Genomic DNA, 18,952 nt, shown 5'->3' with positions numbered 1-18,952 from the left:
AGAAAGAAAAAAATTCCTTCTCTCTCCTTAAGCAAGGGAACGAACGAACGAGAAGCTTTCCTTGTTTTTCGAGGTTTTGGATTGAGAATTCAAGAGAAGGATAGAAGAAGGGCATCTTTGGGAGTCTCTTTTTGAATTCTTGGAATGGCATGGTCACCAAAATCAGCCGCCAATGCTTATCTCGATACACTGAAACTGGTACAGCCCTTTCTTCTTCTTCTTCTCTCTCTCTGGAGAAATATTTTCTTTCGAAAATTTTATTATAATAACTAGAATTTAGCATAAAATGGAAGATATGTAACTCGAATTGGGATTTCAATATTTTTTGTTTTTTTGTTTTTTGTTTTTCTAATCACTGAATGCACACAATTTAGATAAATGAATTTGGATTCCTTGATCTACAACTATTTAGATAAAAGTAGATTATGCAAAATAATCATTACATGGTCATTTGGAAGATAGTGAAGTTATAAGTTATAAGCACTTGATGCCTGAAAAAAAAGTTTCGAGTGTAAATTATTTACATGCTATTCCATTCAGGATTTAAGTGATAACTTGTTTATATATAAATAAGTTATGTGTTTGGCTAACTTATGAAGTGTTTGACAATGTATAAAATAGATGTTGGTACCATAGGGCTTGGGACGATAAATCCTATCAAAATTAAGAAATTATATAAAAACGATTTTGATTGTTTTTTGTCTTAGAAGAGCATTAAAACATGCACATGCTAGATAAATTGGATGACCTCCACCCACTGTATTAGGCCCTAAATGCAATATGAAAGATTTTAATGGTTGACAGCCCATCCTTCCCTCTAATATGATCTATTTGACAATCAAGACACTATAGGTGAGCATCAAGGGAAGCACATGATGGATAGATTGGATGTACTTATATATTATGGTGGGCCCCACATAGCACGAGTGTGTATCAACTATTATATATAATATCTTTTTAGTTATAATGTATTTAGCCTCTGCAATTTGATTACCAATAATATCTTTATGACTTAAGAATTTTATAGGTATCCAAATGATCTGTTAGAGCCTGTTTGAATGGTGGAAATAAAAACAAAGCAATGAGAAGAAAATTGTCACGATGATCCTGTGGTAATTTCTCAAGATGTACCATGAGCACGGATGATCATATATTCTGTTTTAGAAGATTTGTTTAGATAGCATGAAATCTAAATGAAGCTCTTGCAAAAGTTATTCATATTTAGTGCATGAGAATTTAACTATAGTATTTAGAAAATGATTGTTTCTTTTAAAATCAAATATGTCACTTGTTATCTAACAATTACAATATAGTCATTATAAAAATAGTAATCTATTTTCTCGTTTCTTTTATTTTTTTTCTTTTACATTCAAATAAATCTTTAATTTGAATTGATTTGCTGAAATTTCTTGTAAATAAAAGGAATTGTGTCATCATTGTGATTTTGCCACAGCCAAATCAAATGGAAGAATTATTGGACAAATGCACATGTATTCAGAAAATAAAGTAAAAGAATTTATAATTATTACACTTTTTGAAAAATTTTAATCAAGCAACTGTAATGGCATATTTTAGTAATGATTTCATATCAAAATAATATAAAACTATCATCATTATAATTTTACCGTGGATAAACCAAACGTGAGAATTAATGGTCAAATGTAGCCGATGTTAAGTAACTTATAATCATTACACAAATCCTTAATTTGCACATTGGTAAATCAGAAAAGTCCTTACCAATAATGCTAGTTTTCCAATACAAGATATGAAGTACCTATTGTCTAATGGAATTAGGATTTTTAATTGTATTTAAGGAAGACTCTTAATTTTAGAATACTACTTTCTAGGGTAAAGCTAGAAATAGCCATGTCCTAATCCATAACTCAAATACGCGACTTGATTCCACTCAACCTAATGTTCAGCTCTGACCGATCAACTTGTAACAAAATCAACCTGATTTGATACTCACCGTGCATAATATCCGCCTCAATCATTCGCTACAAGCGATGGGGCCAAAAGTCAGTCCGAACAGAAACTCAAGTGGGTCACACTATAAGGAATAGTTAGGAGGGCATGCCCAACCAATAAACCTTTCTCACTTTCTGTGAGCTGACCATGTTGTATATGCCACTTAATTCATTTGTTAAATGTGGCCCACTAGGAAGACGGGACCCACAAAAAATCAGGCTATTACAAAGCATCCATACCATGTGAAATGATAAGTCCTAGGCATGATTTTATTGTTTCTTGTCTTATGGCCCACCTAAGTTTTAAATCAGCCTTTTATTTATTTATTTTTTAATTTCTATAGTTAGCAAAGGCCACTGCCCTAAAAATCTGGTGGATCATCTCATTTAATGGACTACACCTATATATTGAGTCAGGCCATCGGGCATCCTTTTATTTCCATAGTGTGGACCACTTGATAAGTGAATCAGCCTGCTTTTTGTGCTAGGTGATCTTCATCATGGGGCCTACTGTTTATATAGATTGATGGTCATGCAACAAAGGAGACGGAGATTCTAACCCTTAAAATATATAACCCTGAAATAGATAGCAACATCAAAGATATTACAATGGTCCAAATTCAACCAAGTGCAAAATATTTAATAGAATGGGTTGAATGTGGACCATAGCTGTATTTCTGTCTCCTAACCGTTGTTTTGCTGATCATCTATTGGACGGTTAGAATTCTTACAATCCTGTGTTTTTTTTTTTTGGATCACATGGATGTGAGACCTATGTTCCATTGTAAGGTTGGCTAGTCGGGTAGTAGTCAACCCGACTCATTTATGGCTCTCATGTTTTGGCCTGAACCAGATCCATGAATAGTGGAATGCATTGTGAACCGGTATCTGTGGGGCCCACCATGATGTATGTGTTATATCCGCTCCGTCCATTCATTTTACCAAATCATTTTAATGCATGATTTCAAAAATGAGACAGATCCAAAGCTCGAGTGGACAACACCATAGAAAACACTTGGGATTGAGCGCCTACGACTGAAAATTTCTAAGGGGCCACGGAAGCTTTGGATCAAGCAGATATTTGTGTTTTCCCTTCATCGACATATGTGTGACCTTTTGAGCATGTTGGATAACAACTAAACACCATGGTGGGCCCTACAAAGGTTACAAGGCATCATCCCCACTCTTCCCTTTGGTGTGGTTCACTTGAGCTTTGGATCTACCTCATTTTTGTGGGCACATACATCAACGTGGGCCCCACGGCGTTGGGTCACTAGGGATATTCCTAGTGGCTGGGTCTGCAGACAATCCACGTCCATCCATGACGGGTTGAGTGGTCCAACTGACCATTTAAAGTTCTACTGCCAGGACCATATCCACATCGTCTAATCACTTCATTGAATTTCCTAATCAAGGGATTGTTACACCTGAATGATGTTGATACCCGACACGTGTCCAATGTTAGGACCACCACTTGTTATGCCGGTGGGCCCCACAACTGACCTTTTTTTAATTGTAGGCCGCACCCATGATTATCACTACTAACCAATCAAGATCAAATGATTTTAATACCAATAAGTGCAAGTGAAATTCCTTGTTCACGCAACATCCTTCTTTACTCTACAGGACTTGCAACAAATTTCTATGATTTAAGATTGGATTTGTGGATTGGTTAATGTGAAAAATAGAAATGAAAAACCAATAATAAAAAATTTTGAAATTAAAATTGATGAAGTGATCTTTTATTAGTTATGAAGTTGTTTTCAATAGAAATGTTAAAAGGTTAATGGTAACCTGATTATTTTGATAATGAAAATCTATATATAGTAGTTTTTTTAAATGATTTTTTTTTCTTTCACAAGAGTGGTTAAGAAAATAAATAAAATATATGATCTAAAAGTCTTGTAATAAGAATTATAAAAGCATTTTTTAATTGGTCACGAGAATTATTTTTAATAGAAATGTCAAAAGGTTAATAGTAACAATAAGCTAAGAAGAGAATCGATTTCCTTCTTCTTTTCAGTTCATTAAAAAATTATCAAATGAGTAGAATGCATTAACAATGTTTATCTTTCCCTTATCCATGCAGTGCAAATTCGACTATGAACGCCATCACAATTCATTCAAATCTGCCGAGCCGGCGACCAACGAGTTCATTTCAGCCCTAGCGGCTGGCATGTGCGCGCAGCTCATTGTGGAAGTCTCATTTGGCGTCTCCAAAATGACAATAGCCCTGGCGGTTGCGGCCCGCCAAACGGGCGGTCGGCTTGTCTGCATTGTCCCAGAAGCGCAGGCACTACCAGAATTGAAGCAGTCTATCAAGGACTCAGGCCTCAAGGACATTGTCGAATTCAAGGTGGGTGACCCGCTCGAGCTATTGCTAGAGTACAAGAACATCGACTTCTCCCTCGTCGACTGCAAGACCCATAACTACTCGGCATTGCTTCAGCTGTTGGATGTTAATCCGAGGAGGTCTGTGGTGGTGGCCAACAATCTAGTGGGAGGGAGAAAAGGTCTAGGTGGCCATATGAGTGGGATGATGGGAGCCGTTAGATCAATGAAGCATCCCATAGGGAAGGGTATGGAAGTGACCATGATAGGAAAGAGTGATGAGTTTGGAAAAAGGGAGAGGAAAGCTGGTGTGGAAAGAGTGAGGACCCCACGCAAGAGCAATTGGATTGTGAAGGTTGATGAGGTTAGTGGGGAGGAGCACATCTTTAGGGTGCCTAGGTTCATTTAGAGAGATGAAATGGCCCACTTGGACACTACTCTCCTATGATGCTAATGTGGCATATGTATAAGATCTAATTCGTTCATTTGATGTGTTGAACTGCAAGTATCATGCGGCCCAAAAAATCATGCCAACTCCTTTTGAAGGTGTTTCTTTTTTAAAGGATGGCTAAAAAGAATCAAGTTGTGATTCACATATAGATGAACCAACTGGCCTGATTTTCAGTCCATGGCACATACAAAGTTGGGCCCACCTGATGAACGAACTGGAATTAAACACAAGTGCCACATGTGTAGGGAAGTGGGATTCGGATGGTCTGGGATCTTTTTTCTGCCACAGGAAAAAAAAAACAGAGTTTTGTTATATAAAAGCCCATGTAGGGTAATATGGTTTTGATACCTAGCATTGAGCAATGAAGTATCAGGCCAAGAAATTTTTTTAGAAGCAAATAATAATGGGAGAAGATCATTCATTTGTTTTTCATTAATGGTGTTTGTTTAAGCAGGCTTGCTTGAATGCTAAGATTGTTTTGCCTTTTAAAAGATTTATGGATTCTCATTACAGTTGTCTTTTTTGAAAGGAAATATATAAGGACATTATTTTAAAAAAGTAAAACGTCTTCAGCTTGTTTGTTGAAATGGTAGAGACGTCTGTGTGTGTGGTTTGGATTTAGTTTTTGGTTGTCTTACCTTTATAAATATTATTTTACTGTATTCATAGTATCTCTGAACTAAAAAGGAAAAAAGTTAAAAAGACTTTTCCTGCAGCAAAGAAATTTTTACTTATCAAGTGTTGAATGGGACCGGTCTATTGTATGAATGTACCCATTTTCTGGCTGATCTGAGTCAACTGGGACTGAGTCCTCTTTGAGATTGGAAGGGGTGTTTGGTTTAGGGCCTGTTTGGCCGGCTGGATTAGATGGGCTTTGGTGGGATGGAATTGCATCAGGTCCTGTGCCAATTCCACTCCATGTTTGGGAAGAGTGGAAAAGCTTGGAAGTAGGCTAGATGGAATCGTATCGGGTCCTGTGCTAATATCACTCAATGTTAGCAAGTTGTGTAGGTCCCACCATGATGTGTGGGCTATATCCACACCGTCTACCCATTTTTTGAGATTATTTTAGAGCATGGGCCAAAAATCCAGGTAGATCTAAAGCTCAAGTGGACCCCACCATAGAAAGCAATGGGGATTGAATATTTACCGTTGAAAACTTCTTTAGGGCCACATAAGTTTTGGATCTGCTTCATTTTTAAGTCCATTCCATAAAATGAGGTTACAAAACAAATGAACAGTTTAGATGTAACATATGTGTGTTATTGTAAATAATTTCAAATGATGGTGGGTATATCCTTTCAATGTACAACCGCATTGCAGACAAAAATGGGAATTAAGCTTATCCCATGGTTACAGGAGCAGTCCCTGCCATGGGTAATAATGATGTTTTTTTGAATACCATCCCACCTAATACCGTGGGATCGGTCCGGCCAAACAGGCCCTTAGGGCGTGTTTGGGTGGTGCGATTAGAAGGGATTAGGTTGGATGAGATTCAAAACAACATAATTATTATCCATGGCAGGGATTGTCTCTGTTGACGTGGGATAAGATTAATGCCATGCTTTACTGGTAATATGGTGTTACATTGACGTGGGATAAGATTAATTTAGCAAGATCAAGATTGTTCATTGGGTGCTGCCAACCACGAACATGCTCTGGCCAAAAAGTCAGTCCGACCTGCAGATCAAGTGTCCACACAAGGACAGAAGGTCCGGATTTAACACAAATCTCAGGGTATGATCATGGTGGAGGCATACTGATGAACGGCCCAGATCTTCATTGCTTTAGTGCTCACACTAACAGATTATGCTTAAAAATCATGTTCGCATCAAGTGGAACCTAGATTGATATTGGCCGTGTGATCTACCTTGTTTGTGCCACGAGATGGAGCCTTTGGGGCACACATGCTAATTTGGCTCAGATCCATGGGATCTGGACCATTCATCATCTGGGGTTGCCTTGAAACACCCGAAAATCAGCCTTTTCTGGTAGCTGATTCCGGTCCAAAAAAGCTCCACCACTGGATTCAGGTTTTTAAAGAATTAGGGTGCATTTGGTTAAAACAGAAAGTCATGAAATGTGATGATTACGCATCCCTACGTACCTTGTTCAACGTATCAAGAAATATTTGGTACAACCAAACTTGAAATGTCATCCTTTTAAAATTGACATAAAAGTCATGATCAAAGTTTCACTGCAGGGACCAATGTAACACCACTCTTCTCCTTTATTCAAGTTGACCCGCAATGAGAGCACAAAATCCTTACAAGTATTATTATCTTATTATCTGGTGCAACTATATATATACATATATAGTCATGCTCCCCTGCGCACCTACGCACGTGCACACCTTTGCACATGTGTCATGGTTGTCTAATCTGAACGGTCCATGTGATGCGGAATCCCATGAAAACCCCTGTAACAAATTTTCACCCTGATCTAAAATTCTGGTGGGCCATAGCAAAGAGAAATGCAAATCAAGGGAGGAAACTGTTTTCATTCTTCATGGCCCATCAAAGTTTTAGATCAAAGTAAAACTTGGTCCTTGGGGGTTTCACGAGGTGCTGCTTCACATGAACGGTTCAGATTTTGGATCCACATCACGTATGATGGGTTCTCAAAATTGTTCGTACGTAGTACGTACGAACTGGTTCGCAGGTGAGTGTTTCCGTGTGTGTGTGTGTGTGTGTGTGTGTGTGTGTGTGTGTGTGTATAAATGTTACTATGAGTTCAAGCTATGTGGGCCCCACCGTGATGTTTGTCAAAAATTAACACTGTGTTTGATGGGTCCACCTTAGGTTATGGGATATCCCAAAAATCAGCCGTATATGGAACTCATGTGGGTCATACCTAGAGGCGTACATGAACTGAGCTAGCTCGGTCAGCTCGCTTGACTTGACTCGAAAAAGCTCGATTTGACTCAGTTCAAAGTTGAGTTCGAGCTGATTTTTTGAGTTCGAGCTGGCCCCAGCTCGACTTGACTCAGATTGAACCAGTTCGGTGATTCAATTACTTTGATATCAATGTTGCTCACCAAGCGTTTGATGAAATGACTCAAAGAAGTGTGGCCGGTGGCAAGGAAGGTATGTATATGAAACCAACACCCTTTTTTTCTTGATTTTTATGTTACGTAGAATGTGTTTGATAAAATAAATGTAAAACCATTGCTGTTGTCTCAAATACATTGAGATTTTGAAAGTGCAGTCCAGGTGTTTGTAAAAATGCCACAATGGCGAACTCGGTTCGAACTGGCCCGAGTTGCTGACCGAACCGAGTCGAGCAAGCCAGTCAGGCTCGAGGACCGAGCCAAGCTGAGTTCGAGTTGAGGTCCGCTAGTGGCCGAACCGAGTCAAGCTTGACTCGATTTGACTCGATGTACACCCCTAGTCATACCATCTAAAAACATACGAAGACATTCCTAAAACATATAAAAACACTTGGTAGGGCCCACCTTAGTTTTGGATGTGGCTGAAACTTGATATGACCCCACATCCAATTGGGACTTGTACAATGGATGGTCTGGATTTGTGAACCACATCTCGATGGGCCCAATAAATAATTATAAAGGTTTTAATGGGAGGGTAACCCCTCTCAACTGTTGTATGTGGCGTGGCCCACCTAAGTCATGAATTGACTTGATTTTTAAGCCCGTGGCTAGCATGGAACGGTGCATCTAGCTGATCAGGTAGATGTTAGACACACATTACGGCAACCGGAAAGAGGCTTACTAAATCAAGCCTATGTAAGAAAGCCCATGTTCACACTTCATGTATTAAAGCAGCAAACATAATCCATCCTTGTGTGTTTATGAGTTCTGGCCTCATAAATACTCCAATTTTGATGAACCTGGCTAAGGTTCAACCCCTATCCTAACCCAACTCAAAATAAATGTCGAAGGACCTAAGGAGTTTTGGATGGACACTCAAAATCTAAAAGGCAAGACGTAGACATTAAGATAGCAATTGGATCTTAAGTTACTTAAGATAAGCCACTAATGCTTCAAGTAGCTATTCATGCGTCAAGTAATTTATTTTGGTTTATATTTGTTAATTTGAATTGATTATGTAATTTTAAATGAAAAAATTATTTATAATTGAACATAATCAAAACTTAATTATCTCAAAAATAAGTTATTTATCTACTACTTTGAGTATAAAAAGTAACTTATTTTGTGAAATGGGCATTTAGTAACTTTAAATAAAAATTATAAATCAAGCTTACTTAAATAAAATACTTACCTACTGGTATAAGTAGAAAAGGTAACTTATTAATGATGAGTACATTTTAGTTTATCTTCAATTATAAGTAACTTTTTTTTTACTTAAAGGCCCACTCGAGAGCTTGGGTTTGAAATTCATTAAAATCTAAATCGTAATTATATTTGAATAAAGGTGATGCCGAATCTTCATTTGTGTTTAGTTGAAATACATTGAATCCAAATCTTCTTCGCAGGAGCTTGCATTTAGAAGGCATTGAAATTCTTGTAATATTAGTAGGACTTGGATTTGGTTAGCTAAATAGCTTTTATATCCTAAATTTATATATGTTTGTAATATTTGTTAGAATTATTATAATGAACCCATTAAAATATATACTTTAATTTTTAAAAAAAGTTGAAACTTTGAACCTTAGGTGGGCCGCAAATGCAAGGATCTTGAGGCATAAATAGTTATCTTTAGCAACTTATGATTCAAACACCCCCTAAAAAGACTCCAGACCCAAGAAGAGACCCAAACAACTAAATTATCCATGCTTATCTTTCCAGGACTTGACCCGGACCCTACCGCTTGGCATTGTAGAAATTTCGAGGCTCAATACAGCCCGCCTACTTTAGGTCCTTCACCGCAACGAGGGAGACCCAACAACCTTTGGTGCTGAATAGCTTTCCCAATAACACTCTACGTTTTTTTAGGACATCCTTACCATAAAATGGTAGGTCTCATCATCAAGATCACGTATCAAGTTAATCTACTCATTAGGGGGGGCATACCTGTAGGCTGAGTTGGACCGTGAGTTGTCCACATATTCTGAATTTTTGGACCATTTGATGATTGGACCCACCTGATTTTTGTTCAGGTGATCTTCCCAGCAGGGCCTACTATTTTCATGGCATGGGTGTCCTACACGAGTGATATATCGGTGAGAAAGATGGATGATCCGGTACCAGTAATTGATGTTGACTACAGGTAATGAGCTCTCACTGAGATAACCCTTTCCCGCGCTCCAGTCCCGTTCGTAATCCTAGTGGGTTGTGCTAGGTACGGTGCACCAGTAACATAGTATGGTACGGTCTCTGGTTTCCGTTCCCGGATTGCATTCTTAGATTGATCTGAACCGTTCATATTATTAATACCACCACGTATAAGCTATAATATTATAATTATGCTTCATTAATGATCCTGACATTTGAATCTTGTATTTGATTACGAGCCATTAAAAATTTGTCTTCATACATAAAAGCCTGTTCAATTTTTCTACCATGGACACAGTATCATATAATTCATAACATGAACGGTTCCGATCATCATTTAAAAATGAAATCCACTGGACAAAACTAGCCACCCTATCATACTCTGGTACACCGCCACTGTACCCTAGCAAAACTCATTCCCTGCAGGGAACTTTGATACTCTGGCCGCTAGTGATGGATGATACGCAGTTACTTAGAAAACACGTGTCATACGAGTAGTCAAATTAAAAAGTCCAAATTTCAGTACCCGGTGTTGACATGGACCCAAAATTAAGCTCGTTAGATTGTCTAACCATTTGGATTGGGGGAATATATTGGACGGTTACACCCTACTCTATAGCTCAAGTGCTAGACTGAGCGAAAGATACCTCGTTTCAACACCGGGGTCTTGGCATCGATTCCTAGTGGGGGTGGGTAACAGTGATGTGTGAACTGACAGTGGGGTGTACTAACAAGCTGACAAAAAAAATAAAAAGTTATTGGACGGTTAAAAATGAAAAACATTAAAAAAAAAATCCACCTGTCCTGTTTCCACAAACAAGTGTCCACAGATCAGAGGTTAGGATTGTTCAACCAATCGATCTTGAGACAGTAAGGTGGGGCAGTGTCTAGTCGGTTTTATTTGAACTAATATACGCTACGTGTGCAATTTCTGAGTGCCTGCGTATCAAGTGTCATAAGCAGACTTATTATTATATATATATAACACTCCTCTTTGAGAGAGAAGCTGTGTTGCGGTTGAAAAATGGCGCGAGCGATGGATGGGCAGTCCCTACATCGACCTACCTCCTACCACCACCACCACCACCACCATCATGGGATTCTTGAAATGCAAGAGACTGCAACTTTCCAACCGCTTCCAAACCCCACTTCACCTAAGATTCTCTTTCTTCCTAACCCTAATCATTCCCCCCAAAACAATAGATCTCCTTCCATCCGATCCCCATGGCAGGAGAAATACGAACGGTGTCGCCGCATATGTTCTTCCGCGCTTCTGCCTTCGCCGTTCTCCTCCTCCTCTCGTTGGATGATGAGATCAGAGCTGTCGAAGCACAGACGGACAGCTGCGATTCCGATCTGAGCAGCTTCCTTCCATTCCCTTTCAATTCTTCCTCTGCTCTCACCTGCAGACCTGTTTGGAATACGTTCGTCCTGCGGGTAAGAGGGTTTTACCTCTCCGTTTTGTTGTTTTACCTGATTGAATTGCGGTTTCTGCCCTTGGTTTTGTGGAGAAATGCTGTTTGCTTGAATTCGGATCATTCCGGTTCTTTCTAATCATTTCTTGGATTCGAACTGAGATTCACGGAATACGTATTTCTTGGAACTTTGTTTTCTACTTTTTGTATTTCATTCACATTAGGGAATCGCTACCTATGTCTGCTCTTATTGATATCGGCATCCATTCTTTCTACTTATGGTAAATAGATACTGCAACTTTTTACTTCGGTTTTACCATAAGGGTTGTTTGGCAGCATGGATTTGGATTGGATTTGGATTTTTACTTTAGAATCCAAATCCGGGTTTTGAAATCCCTGAGATTTTCATTCTGCAGTTTTGTTTGTCAACATGTATTTTAAATGTGCGGAACCCAGAAACTTTGTTTGGAAAACTGGATTTTCAATCTAGGGCCTCTTTGGATCTAAGGAAAATGAAGGAAAATTAAGGAAAGCAAACATTTTTCTTTTGAGATGACATTTTCTCTGTTTGATAAATATAAAAAGAGAAGGAAATAGATTTCCTTTCATCAGAAAGGGAGTAAAACCTTCTCTGAGAAGTCAATTGGTGAGAAAAGAGGTTCCCTCTGATGGGACGTTTTAAATGGCAAAAATTGGAGGTAAAAGAGGTTTCCCTTTGAAAATTGCTATCTAAACACTAGCAAATGGAAAGAGAAAGCAGTTCCCTTCATAGTTTCTCCAGTAAAACAAACATGTGCAAGTATTTCCTTTCCTTGGTGCTTGTGTCAACACTACACTCTCTTGTTTATAGAGAGAGCAAGAGAGCCATTTGAAATATGATTGTTGGTGGGGACTGAAAATCTTTGGATTTTGAAACCCAGCTTTTAAAGAGGAGTCGAAAAGTGGCCTTTTTAGGAATTTGGAATCCACCAAATTCTAGGGGCCAAACACAAGATTTTGGCCTGGATTTGGATTCCAAATCCAAAAGGCCCAAAAATCATGCTGGCTGCATGGATCTTGACACATACCCAAAAATATCTGGATTTGGGTACAGTTACCGGTAAGGTTATTATTGCTATTATCAATTTGAGAGAACTTGTTCTGGTCGCTTCAGTTAATGGCTTCTGATTGCATCTTTACTTAGGGCCTGTTTGGGTGTCACTTATATGAGTTCAATCTCATTTTAATTAATTGTAGTTATGTATTAGAAATCAATTCTTTGGTTGGGATTAAAAACTGTTAACCAACAATTTATATAAACTATGAACCCTAATACATAATTAATAATTAACTAAATTGAGATGAACTCAATTTTAAGTGGCTCTCAAACATGTCCGTAAAAAGTTAGAAGGGCTTGTATGGAAACGGCTTCTATATTTTGCACCCCATTGCCTTATCTTCTGACCATTTGAATTATTGTTTATCTAACATATTAAATTTTGAGATATCTCTAAGAAGGATCTTTTTCTGAAAAGATTCATAGGAAATTACATTATATTATAGAGAAATATTTTGGACCGGGATTGTTTGCTAATTCCACATCCATAGCCACATGCAGGCACATCTGCTAATATGGATATGTATCAAGATTCCATCAGGAGATATCTCTAAGAAGGATCTTTTTCTGAAAAGATTCATAGGAAATTACATTATATTAGAGAGGAATATTTTGGACCAGGAGGTTTGCTAATTCCATATCCATAGCCACATTCAGGCACATCTACTAATATGGATATGTATCAAGTTTCCATCAGGTGGGCTACACTGTTTAGATATTTTGGCCTAAAAATCTGGCCATTTCACACCTCAGGTGGGTCACAACATAAAAAACAAATGGACGGCTAGAAAATTATTTCAACGATCTTTGAAATATGTAGAATAAGCATTATTTCCAACTAGATGGAAAGCTCAGATCTCGAAACGTGCTCCATATTGGTAGGTTTTATGCATGTGGATGGGCAGGGCTCCACACATATGTGGAACTGCCAAATCCCGTTATTCTAGGAATCTAGATATGGAGATTGTACCTGCAGGCAGGATTTGGTAGATGATGACATGTACATACATTATATGCATAAGCTTAATTTTGACAGATGATTGGTACACTGACAGTACTTAGGGATTTTTGTAGTGCTTCGTTTGTGTTGCCTGAGTTTCATCTGCATCACTTTCAAGTTGGCGCTCTCATGTGTGCTGCATATGCTTGTGTACCATGTTTGATTTGTTTCACGAGCATTTTTTTTACACACACCCACACCACAAACACTCACACAACACCCTCAACACATGGGCACTCTATCCTATGGTCTCAGTGTTGAAACAAAGTCTATCTACCACTGAGCCATGGACCTAGACCCTGTTTCATGAGCTTAAAATGTTCTAGTGTTTTAAATAGCGAATAGTGTGTAGTGTAGCACTCACCCCTCTAAAGCGTGAGGCGTAAGCTACATAGCGTGTATCATAAGCTACACGCTACTAGATTTTTATTCAAGGTTGTGCTTGGTTACACCAATTTCATGATATGCCGCACCAAATTATACTGATTAATAATGAAATTTAATAAAATTGCATGATATTTGGTGCAACCAAATGCAGCCTAAAGTAATAAGAAAGGACAATGATTAAGTATAAAGTAAAGAAGAGCAACAAAACTGATTTAATATTGTTACTTATATTATTTTACTAAAAGCATTGAAAAAATTATCTTTTTTTTTTTTTTTTAATTATTGAAAATAGAAAATTGTTATAAATCATTGAAAACATTAATTGATTTTAATGTTGTAGTGAAAAATAACTAGTAATGTAAGCTACATAGCGTGTAGCATATAGTCTCTGTAGCGTGTAGCGTATGCAAATTATCATATAGCATAGACTACATACGACTTAAGCGATTTTCATGAGCTATGTAGCGTTAAGCTAAGCTACGCTATGTAGCGTAAGCTGCACACTGCACGGTGTAGCTATTTAAAACACTGAAATGTTCTTTTGAGTTGAGGTGCATGAAGAATATGACATAAAAGGTAATGTAGGACTTGTAAAGATCCAGAATCATTTGAAAATGGAGGTTTGCTAGCCCCACAAGCAGCACTCATGAAAACCTGTCAAGTGTGTGGGACATCTGACGTGTGTGTAAGTTGGTCCTGATCATGAAGATGGACTTATGTGTAGGCTGGTTGACTCATCAGTTGGGCTGCTTATGGATTAAAAGAACTTGCCAATGGTCCACATTCAATGTACATGTGTTGTTTACCTGATGATTCAACCACCTTTGCGTGTGCGTGTGCATGTGAGTGTTCATCTTCATGGCTGGTCCCACCTCATGCACTAGTCAGTTGTCATATGCACTGTCCATGTTGGCACATGTGCTGTGTGTAAAGGTGCATGCGAGGAGTGGGTGCATGTGCGGCAGGCCAACCTCTAGAAAATGATCCTTCATGTGTTTCTTTCTTGTGCAGTTGATGTATCTAGTACTTTATTCAAGATGTAAATCCTTTTTATGATGTCTTAATGTTCTGTTCCAGTACTCAAAAGCCCCAGATAATGTTTTGAACATTGTACTATCTGCCGTATATACCAGCGGATGGGTTGGGTTGGGATTTTCAAGAGATGGAATGATGGTGGGTTCGAGTGCTATGGTGGGTTGGATTGGTAAAGAAAGCAGAGCACATATCAGACAGTACTTCTTGCGTGGTCAGTCTTCATCGGAAGTCAGAGTAAACGAGGGCCAATTGCTAGGCACTGATGTTTCACCTGCTGTTGTTCTTAACGGAGCCACCATATACTTGGCATTTCAATTGAAGTTTTTAGCTCCTATCACTCAGCAATCACTCCTATTCGCCTTTGGGGCTGCCACTCCTCACCACTACCGTTTAAAAGAACATGAAGATAAAACAAGTGTTTTCTTTGACTTCTCAGCAGGTTTGTTCCTCTCTGTAATTGTTCTTGGTTTGTTTCGGGCTAGATAACTGTTTTTGCATGCAGACCACTAAAGCAACTTGAAGAATTTATAACATGCATTTCACTATCATTAAACCCACCCATGCATCCCATGACAGTTTGTATTCTTGTCCGTGCTTTTAAAGGCATAGATGCTGGCATGGCCTAACTTATATTCCTTACCTTATTAGGTGGAACATTCAGTAGTGCTTGTTAGCTAAATCAATCAGGAGATAAAGGGCACATTAGTTATTAATTTGTAATGTCACCATTCCCTCTGTATAATGAGCAACCTTTGAATGTGTTGTACTTATAACTGATATTGGAAATTAACTTTTATACACATGGTGAGGCATCTTTGTTTTCTTTTATTTTCTTTTCTTACACTGTCTTGAACCGGATCAGGTGCCTCCGAGGCCAAGTCAACTCGGACGAGTTGTGACTTGGAAGGGTCTTAAAACCATGTGTGAAAGTTTCGTGAAGGAGTAGTGAGGACTGAGAAAACTCGGGAAACAATGGGGAAAGGAATTTCTCAAAAAAAAAAAGATGGGGAAAGGAAGGAATTTGTTCATTTTTTTTCCTCTGAAACATATTCCGCTAGCGTTTCCTCCACAAGTTATGAATATTGACCAGCTTTAGTGTTCACTTTATTTGGTCTCGAAAAGTGAAAAATGGTACGAGGAGCCTTTTTTTTTTTTTCTCATGGTACTAGAGAGATTGCAATGGGGACAAGGAATGAGTGTAGTGTGCATTCTTCTCACACAAGTTATGAATCTTGACTAGCTTTAGTGTTCACTTTAGTCCTTATGTACCATGGGGTGCTGACCAGTCACTTCTTGCCCGCTATAAGACTCACAACAGGTACTTTTTTTCTTTCTAATTTTGTTATGCAACTAAATCAGCTGCTGTCTGATTTGAGGGATGCTTCTGGATCAAGTTTCTCATGGGTTGTTGGAACTGTATTTACTGGCCATGAAATATCTTTCTAATGTTTATAGCTGTCAAGCCTTTTGTTATGTATCTTCATATTTCAATTAGTCATCAACCTCTGCTATTCTCTGCTCCATTCTTTCCTTTTTCATATACGTTTTGGATGGAGATGGTGATACCTAATGGCAACACAAGAGCTTATATTCCCATGCAAATGCAAGTTACTGTAATTGATATTGGAATTATTCTGTTACAGGCACTTCGTCCATTTCTTCCTACCCTCACCAGCTGAAGAAAGCCCATGGAGCATTGGCTATATTTGCATGGGGTGTGCTCTTACCAGTAGGGGCAATTTTTGCAAGATACTTTAGGCAATTTGATCCACTGTGGTATTATCTTCACGCGGTCATTCAGTTTGCTGGGTTTCTCATTGCACTTGCGAGTTTGGTGGCTGGGGTTTCACTATATAATAAACTGCATGTGAATGTCTTGGCACACAGAGGCCTTGGAATTTTTGTCTTTGTGCTTGCTATTCTTCAGGTCTGTGATCTCTCACCATGCGCATGCTCAAGTAATTTTGTTAGCTATGTAGAGCACTTGCCATTTCCAAGGGCAATATAAGGCCCATGCACCAGATCATGGTTGGATTTGAAACTTCCTCTGTTATCTGTCCTCTGATGGGAGGTGGAAAAGGCGGCCTGCTAACTGTGGGTTGTGTTTGCCATGCTGCCCAAACACAATTGTGGTTATGTAAAATGGATAGGAAATGCAACCTCGAATCCACTTTTCAGGAAAAAAAAAAAATGCAAAGAAAGAAAGAAAGAAAGAAATGTAAGCTGGAATCTGGAATCCTCTGGAAATGAAAAACTATGGATTTCGATTTTCCATCCGTAGTTAGTTTTGGGTTCTAGTTTTACGTAGATCCCATGCATGGCTAATTCCTGGTTTTTGGGAGAATGAATGTCTACAGTTTTTGAGGAAAAGCTGAGAAATGGCAATCGGCTTCCAAGGCTAGTTGTTCTCAAACAAAGGACAACCGAGTCTCCATGGAAACTGATATCGTCTCTAGGGATTTTCACATTCCCAAACACCCCCTTGGTGCCTTTGGGAAGATCCACAAGCCGTGATTTGGATATGTTGCCGAACAGTACCTCCGGCACAGGAATTTGTCACCCAAAATTCTTTGCTCTCTCTTTTATTTTGCCACCGATGTACTTGTTCACCACGAGTTTTTAAACACATTGTCCAAGGCAGATTAGTCTGACCACATTTGCTTCTTGAATTTATCAGGTGCTAGCCTTCTTCTTGCGACCTGAGAAAGACTCCAAGGTTCGTAGGTACTGGAACTGGTACCACCACTGGGTTGGAAGGATTGCACTCTTCCTAGCAGCAGTGAATATCGTCCTCGGGATTCAAGTTGGAGGTGCAGGAAATGGTTGGAAAGGAGGTTATGGGTTTTGCCTTGCTGTCATCATAATCACAGTTTCTGTATTAGAAGTGATGCTGTGCCTCAGAGGACCCAAGAAGGCAGCTGAACCCCCAAGCTTCCAAATGCCACCTCAATAAGAATTCCTGGAGGGAAAAGAAGGCGATATTGGAGATCTCAAGGTAAAGGTCTGAGTTTTCTTCAGCAGATGTTGGCAGCATTCCTCCAATAGAATATGTTGTGCACTAGTATGCTAAGGCAGTGATTTTGGTAGTGTTTTTGAGGTGTGCATTTCCTGTGGAGAGTGTATTTAAGGAAAGAGTGAGTAGTTGTTGTATTGATTTTATGGAAATAGTCACCTTTTTCTTTTCCCCTTTTTGTGGGGGCCGAAACAATGCTGGTTCTTCCCTCACCCACCAGATGATTCATTTGACAGATGCAGATATAAAATGTTAGAATTCGTGTTTGAGGCTTGCTAATGAAAAGAGCAGTGAGCACAGCTCTTAGTAAGATGAGTCGTAACGCTTGAGCCAGCCCTTGTTGTGAAGGCATGAATATTTAATCCGACCAGTTTTTGGAATGTGAGGGGAGTTTAAATGATCGGGTGCTGTATGTTTGTGACGTGGGGCCGCTTTTGTAGAGTTGCTTTTTGGGTCATGATGTTGGTGGTGAGTTTCATCAATCCAAAGGCCACAGACCCCTATCTGCCGAGCAGCAAGTATGCAGATTTGAATTTTTTGGTCTACGAATTTGAGCATGTTGGGTATTGATTGAGGGGGAATGATCACACGGGTTAGAATGTGTCCGAGTTCCCATACGATTGAGGGTCCACTCTGATGCGTCTGTGCTTTCCAATCAGATGCCTTCAGGTGGGCTACACGGGGGTCAGTGGGGAGCAATGGAAAGGGCACCGTTCCACCATAAACTTTCAGATTGTGTGCGGGGCCCAACTTGCTACATATACAATCCAGTGATCAGACGCATCCTACCAGCAGGGCGAAGGGACACTCCAAAAATCAGGCCATTCCATATAGTAGGTGGGCCGCACCACATGATTTTAGAGTTCCCGGAGTGTGATTGTACTTAAAAAAATAAAAATAAAAATAAAAAAATCCTGTGGTGAGGCACACCTGAATCTTGGATCAGCATGATCTTTTGGCCTGTACGGCGAGTATCAAGAGGCGCACCTGCTGCATGGTTTGGATTCGACACGCATTGCGGTAGGGCCCAAAGAAGATCAAGCTCATGTGAAGTCGCATAGGT

At 39.1% G+C, this 18,952-nt stretch overlaps 2 protein-coding genes across 2 annotated transcripts; both read left to right on the top strand.

The window, feature by feature from the left end:
- Positions 1–5,222, top strand: LOC131247188 (uncharacterized). Its single transcript, XM_058247613.1, has 2 exons — positions 1–198; positions 4,057–5,222. The coding sequence occupies exons 1-2, from the start codon at positions 145–147 to the stop codon at positions 4,705–4,707; spliced, it is 705 nt and encodes a 234-aa protein (XP_058103596.1). The 5' UTR covers positions 1–144; the 3' UTR covers positions 4,708–5,222.
- Positions 5,223–10,937: 5,715 nt separating this feature from the next.
- On the top strand, positions 10,938–18,155 carry LOC131245170 (cytochrome b561 and DOMON domain-containing protein At3g61750-like). The gene is made up of 4 exons (XM_058244440.1): positions 10,938–11,380; positions 14,919–15,315; positions 16,520–16,803; positions 17,554–18,155. The coding sequence occupies exons 1-4, from the start codon at positions 11,168–11,170 to the stop codon at positions 17,827–17,829; spliced, it is 1,170 nt and encodes a 389-aa protein (XP_058100423.1). The 5' UTR covers positions 10,938–11,167; the 3' UTR covers positions 17,830–18,155.
- The last annotated feature ends 797 nt before the right edge of the window (positions 18,156–18,952 follow it).

Source organism: Magnolia sinica, chromosome 5, assembly GCF_029962835.1.
Source record: "Magnolia sinica isolate HGM2019 chromosome 5, MsV1, whole genome shotgun sequence".
Taxonomy (NCBI): domain Eukaryota; kingdom Viridiplantae; phylum Streptophyta; class Magnoliopsida; order Magnoliales; family Magnoliaceae; genus Magnolia; species Magnolia sinica.
Note: the sequence above shows the minus strand (reverse complement) of the source record. Positions and strands in the feature narration are given on the sequence as shown.

Coding starts and splice junctions, on each gene's coding strand:
- LOC131247188 (XM_058247613.1), top strand. CDS start 145: ATGGCATGGTCACCAAAATCAGCCGCCAATGCTTATCTCGATACACTG. Junction 199..4,056: donor ATCTCGATACACTGAAACTG/GTACAGCCCTTT, acceptor TTATCCATGCAG/TGCAAATTCGACTATGAACG.
- LOC131245170 (XM_058244440.1), top strand. CDS start 11,168: ATGGCAGGAGAAATACGAACGGTGTCGCCGCATATGTTCTTCCGCGCT. Junction 15,316..16,519: donor TTTCTTTGACTTCTCAGCAG/GTTTGTTCCTCT, acceptor ATTCTGTTACAG/GCACTTCGTCCATTTCTTCC. Junction 16,804..17,553: donor TTGTGCTTGCTATTCTTCAG/GTCTGTGATCTC, acceptor TGAATTTATCAG/GTGCTAGCCTTCTTCTTGCG.